Here is a 6000-nt window from a genome sequence, read left to right as displayed (position 1 = left end):
GTCTGTCGCTCGCTCTCTGTCTGTCTGTCTCTCGCTCGCTCTCTGTCTGTCTGTCTGTCTCTCGCTCGCTCTCTGTCTGTCTGTCTGTCTCTCGCTCGCTCTCTGTCTGTCTGTCTCTCGCTCGCTCTCTCTGTCTGTCTGTCTGTCGCTCGCTCTCTGTCTGTCTGTCTCTCGCTCTCTGTCTGTCTGTCGCTCGCTCTCTGTCTGTCTGTCTCTCTGTCTCTCGCTCGCTCGCTCTCTGTCTGTCTCTCGCTCGCTCGCTTTCTCTGTCTGTCTCTCGCTCGCTTTCTCTGTCTGTCTCTCGCTCGCTCTCTGTCTGTCTCTCGCTCGCTCTCTGTCTCTCGCTCGCTCTCTGTCTGTCTCTCGCTCGCTTCTCTGTCTGTCTCTCGCTCGCTCTCTGTCTGTCTCTCGCTCGCTCTCTGTCTGTCTCTCGCTCGCTCTCTGTCTGTCTCTCGCTCGCTCTCTGTCTGTCTCTCGCTCGCTCTCTGTCTGTCTCTCGCTCGCTCTCTGTCTGTCTCTCGCTCGCTCTCTGTCTGTCTCTCGCTTCGCTCTCTGTCTGTCTCTCGCTCGCTCTCTGTCTGTCTCTCGCTCGCTCTCTGTCTGTCTCTCGCTCGCTCTCTGTCGGTCTCTCGCTCGCTCTCTGTCGGTCTCTCGCTCGCTCTCTGTCTCTCGCTCGCTCGCTCTCTGTCTGTCGCTCGCTCTCTGTCTGTCTGTATGTCGCTCGCTCTCTGTCTGTCTGTCTGTCTCTCGCTCTCTGTCTGTCTGTCTCTCGCTCTCTGTCTGTCTGTCTCTCGCTCGCTCTCTGTCTGTCGCTCGCTCTCTGTCTGTCTGTCTGTCTCTCGCTCTCTGTCTGTCTCTCGCTCTGTCTGTCTGTCTCTCGCTCGCTCGCTCTGTCTCTCGCTCGCTCGCTCTGTCTCTCGCTCGCTCGCTCTCTGTCTGTCTCTCGCTCGCTCTCTGTCTGTCTCTCGCTCGCTTCTGTCTGTCTCTCGCTCGCTCTCTGTCTCTCGCTCGCTCTCTGTCTGTCGCTCGCTCTCTGTCTGTCGCTCGCTCTCTGTCTGTCTGTCGCTCGCTCTCTGTCTGTCTGTCGCTCGCTTCTCTGTCTGTCTGTCTCTCGCTCGCTCTCTGTCTGTCGCTCGCTCTCTGTCTGTCGGTCTCTCGCTCGCTCTCTGTCTGTCGCTCGCTCGCTCTCTGTCTGTCTGTCTGTCTCTCGCTCGCTGTCTGTATGTCTGTCTCTCGCTCGCTCGCTCTCTGTCTGTCTCTCGCTCGCTCTCTGTCTGTCTGTCTGTCTCTCGCTCGCTCGCTCTCTGTCTGTCTCTCGCTCGCTCGCTCTCTGTCTGTCTCTCGCTCGCTCGCTCGCTCTCTGTCTGTCTCTCGCTCGCTCGCTCTCTGTCTGTCGCTCGCTCGCTCGCTCGCTCTCTGTCTGTCTCTCGTTCTGTCTGTCTGTCTCTCTCTCTCGTTCTCTGTCTGTCTCGTTCTCTGTCTGTCTGTCTCTCTCTCTCGTTCTCTCTCTTTCTGTCTCTCTCGCTCTCTCTCTGTGTCTCTCTCGCTCTCTCTCTGTCTCTCTCGCTTTCTCTCTGTGTCTCTCTCTCTCTGTCTCGCGCTCTCTCTCTCTCTCTCTCTCTCTCTGTGTCTCGCGCTCTCTCTCTCTGTGTCTCGCGCTCTCTCTCTCTGTCTCGCGCTCTCTCGCTCTCGTTCTGTCTGTCTGTCTCTCTCGTTCTCTCTCTCTGTCCCTCGTTCTCTCTCTGTCTCTCGTTCTCTCTCTCTTTCTGTCTCTCTCTTTGTCTCTCTCTCTCTTTCTGTCTCTCTCGCTCTCTCTGTCTCTCTGTCTCGCGCTCTCTCTCTGTGTCTCGCGCTCTCTCTCTCTCTCTCTGTGTCTCGCGCTCTCTCTCTCTCTCTGTGTCTCGCTCTCTCTCTCTCTCTCTGTGTCTCGCTCTCTCTCTCTCTCTCTGTGTCTCGCGCGCTCTCTCTCTCTCTCTCTCTCTGTGTCTCGCGCTCTCTCTTTCTCTCTCTCTCTGTGTCTCGCGCTCTCTCTCTCTCTTTCTCTCTCTCTGTGTCTCGCGCGCTCTCTCTCTCTCTGTCTCTCTCTCTCTCTCTGTCTCTGTGTGTGCCTCGCTCTGTGTCTGCCTCTGACATCCTAGCGCCATCTAGAGCCCTTTGAAAAATAGACGGAGGAAGGGAGAGCGGGATGAGGAGAGAGAGAAAGAAGCCTTCTCCTGGTTATTTATAGAACTGGGAAGATATTTTTAGCCCAGTGTTGCCATGTGAACGGGCTGTCGGTGTTCCCATGCGGAGCTGACTTCAGCATCCTCTCTCTCCCCTTCTCCCCCTCTCTCTCTTGCTGTCCCTCGCTAGTGCTGTCCCTCTGTCTCGCTAGTGCTGTCCCTCTGTCTCGCTAGCGCTCTCCCTCTGTCTTTCTCTCTGTCACTCTTCTCCCTTTCTCCTTAATCTATTTATTTCTCTAATTTTCTCACTCTGTCATTCATTCCTCCATCTGTCTGTCACTGTGCCCATGATGGAGCCCAACCTGTCCATGAGAGGGACGGTCTGTTTCTCTTCTCCTCCCTCCCTCCCTCCATCTGTCTCTCTCTCCTTTCTCTCTCTTTCTCCCCCTCTCTCAGCCCACACCACTTGTCCTCTCTCAATCCGTCTTTCTTTTAGATGGTTGTCACTCAGTACTGTGGGTCCAGGTGTATCCTCAGGGGTGGGCGTGTTTCCATAGCGTTCCCTTGGGAACGTAGAGTCCTTATTATCATCAACGGACCGTTTGCTTTGAAATCATATGAAATCATGAATAGACAATACAGACACTATGAAATCTGACAGTATGAATCATGAATGTATGTTTGAAGTTACATAGATCGTATGGTACAAATACATTGATTGCACCGGCACCAGAAGTATCATTATCTCATTTGTTTTTTGTGTTTTGTCTTGGCTCTCAACACAGCAGTTTCATAAGTTAAGTGAAGATAGTTTTCACCTTGCCAATCCATCACAATTAAAAAAATAAAAATACATGTCCTACATGGTTTATTGGCATTACGTTTACAAGATAAAGCAGCGGATATGAAGACAGTTGATGAGATGAAACACTTTGATTCTTTCCACTGTATGACATGTGTTTAGGTGATAACTACAGAGCTGTGTGTGTGGTTAAGACCTGTGATAATTAGCAGTGATCTTCACCGTGTTCTTCTCCTCTCCTAGGGTCTGAACGTCATCTTCAACGTGGCTCTGGCCCTCCTCAAGGTGTGATCGGCTTCCTTTACTTTTATTCATGTACTGAGGGTCCAAACCATTCCTTTCATTTTTCAATTACAGACAAATCCTGTTATGGGATTGGACGATTCACACTCAACACAGAAGCCTAAGACTTCGACCTGCCTTTTTTGATTGCTATGAATCAGATTATATTAAAAGGCTTTTTGACCTCAACGGTCTTGAGGTAGAAGAAGTTGGCATTAACCACAGATCCAGAATCAGATGACCCAACCCCGAAATCCCACACTTTCTGAAGAAAACTGCTTTTTAACCAGACTCAAGATACAGACCACAATCCTCTCTCTTACTTATGAACCATTTGACTGATTTAAAAAATATGTATATATATTTTTAGTCACTGTGGGGGATTCTGCAGTGTTTAGTAAATACATGGGAGAGCATCTCTGCTGTCAGAGTATGATGTTCTGTGTAGTACAGTATGGATGACTGGGTTGTAAGAAAGTGGAGTAGTTTGCCTATGTCTCCCTCTGCTGCCCATTTCTTTATTTTATTTAACCGTTATTTTAACAGGGAGTCTTGCTGAGACCAAGGTCTCTTTCACAGATGAGCCCTGCATATCAGTCAATCAATCAAATGTATTTATAAAGCTCTTCTTACTTCAGCTGATGTCACAAAGTGCTGTACAGAAACCCAGCCTAAAACCCCAAACAGCAAGCAATGCAGGTGTAGAAGCACGGTGGCTAGGAAAAACTCCCTAGAAAGGCCAAAACCTAGGAAGAAACCTAGAGAGTAACCAGGCTATGAGGGGTGGCCAGTCCTCTTCTGGCTGTGCCGGGTGGAGATTATAACAGAACATGGCCAAAATGTTCAAACGTTCATAGATGACCAGCAGGGTCAAATAATAATAATCACAGTGGTTGTAGAGGGTGCAACAGGTCAGCACCTCAGGAGTAAATGTCAGTTGGCTTTTCATAGCCGATCATTGAGAGTATCTCTACCGCTCCTGCTGTCTCTAGAGAGTTGAAAACAGCAGGTCTGGGACAGGTAGCACGTCCGGTGAACAGGTCAGGGTTCCATAGCCGCAGGCAGAACAGTTGAAACTGGAGCAGCAGCACGGCCAGGTGGACTGGGGACAGCAAGGAGTCATCAGGCCAGGTAGTCCTGAGGCATGGTCCTAGGGCTCAGGTCATCCGAGAGAGAAAGAAAAAGAGAGAAAATTAGAGGGAGCATAGTTAAATTCACACAGGACACCGGATAAGACAGGAGAAATACTCCAGATATAACAGACTGACCCTAGCCCCCCGACACATAAACTACTGCAGCATAAATACTGGAGACTGAGACATCAATATACATGAAAAGCATAACAGTCATCGAAATCAAACACATTCTTAATTAAAAAGGTACTAAATCAGCCTTTTGAATTTGTCATCACATATTTTTTTAATAAGAGGCCAAAAAAAACCTATTAAGCAGATTTAGAGAACTCAGTGGAGATAGACGGGATCTCCAGAGTTAACCGTCCCTGGTGTCTTGTGCTGTGGTAAAGAATATATGGAAACAGGGAGGGTATCTGGTGCTGCACTAAAGAATATATGGAAACAGGGAGGGTATCTGGTACTGCACTAAAGAATATATGGAAACAGGGAGGGTATCTGATACTGCACTAAAGAATATATGGAAACAGGGAGGGTATCTGATACTGCACTAAAGAATATATGGAAACAGGGAGGGTATCTGGTACTGCACTAAAGAATATATGGTAACAGGGAGGGTATCTGGTACTGCACTAAAGAATATATGGCAACAGGGAGGGTATCTGGTACTGCACTAAAGAATATATGGAAACAGGGAGGGTATCTGGTACTGCACTAAAGAATATATGGTAACAGGGAGGGTATCTGGTACTGCACTAAAGAATATATGGCAACAGGGAGGGTATCTGGTACTGCACTAAAGAATATATGGAAACAGGGAGGGTATCTGGTACTGCACTAAAGAATATATGGAAACAGGGAGGGTATCTGATACTGCACTAAAGAATATATGGAAACAGGGAGGGTATCTGATACTGCACTAAAGAATATATGGTAACAGGGAGGGTATCTGATACTGCACTAAAGAATATATGGTAACAGGGAGGGTATCTGGTACTGCACTAAAGAATATATGGCAACAGGGAGGGTATCTGGTACTGCACTAAAGCGAACGGGAGAGCGGGCGAGCAAACGGGAGAGCGAGAGAGCGGGAGAGCGGGAGAGGGGGAGAGCGAGAGAGGGGGAGCGAGAGCGAGCGCGGGAGAGCGAACGAGAGAACTGGAGAGGGCGAGCGAGAGAACGGGAGAGCGAGAGGGCGAGAGAGAGAACGAGAGAGGGGCGAGAAAGAAGGCGGGCGAGAGAGGGGCGAGAAAGAGGGCGGGCGAGAGAGGGAGGGCGAGAGAGGGAGGGCGAGAGAGGGGGGACGAACGAGAGGGAGGGCGAGAGAGGGGGGACGAACGAGAGGGAGGGCGAGAGAGGGAGGACGAAAGAGAGGGCGAGCGGGAGAACGAGAGAGAGGGCGAGCGAGAGAACGGGAGAGCGAGAGAACGGGAGAGCGAGAGAACGAGAGAGGGGCGAGAAAGAAGGCGGCGAGAGAGAGAGAGAGGGCGGGCGAGAGAGGGCGGGCGAGAGAGGGCGGGCGAGAGAGGGAGGACGAGAGAGGGAGAACGAGAGAGAGGGCGAGCGGGAGAACGAGAGAGAGGGCGAGCGGGGGGGCGAGCGAGAGAACGAGAGAGGGGGC

General features: G+C 50.6%; 1 protein-coding gene across 6 annotated transcripts in view; it reads left to right on the top strand.

The window, feature by feature from the left end:
- The window catches only part of LOC106574055 (rab GTPase-activating protein 1-like), a 157792-nt gene that overhangs the window by 112695 nt on the left and 39097 nt on the right, over positions 1-6000 (top strand). For 4 of the 6 annotated variants that reach the window (XM_014149586.2, XM_014149589.2, XM_045697321.1 and 1 more), the window contains one exon: positions 3208-3249. The exons of the other annotated variants lie outside the window; for them this stretch is intronic. In XM_014149586.2, the coding sequence (XP_014005061.1) occupies positions 3208-3249 (42 nt within the window). The remainder of the gene's footprint in view (positions 1-3207; positions 3250-6000) is intronic. 6 annotated transcript variants of the gene reach the window in all.

The sequence above is a fragment of the Salmo salar genome, chromosome ssa16 (assembly GCF_905237065.1).
Source record: "Salmo salar chromosome ssa16, Ssal_v3.1, whole genome shotgun sequence".
NCBI lineage: Eukaryota > Metazoa > Chordata > Actinopteri > Salmoniformes > Salmonidae > Salmo > Salmo salar.
Note: the sequence above shows the minus strand (reverse complement) of the source record. Positions and strands in the feature narration are given on the sequence as shown.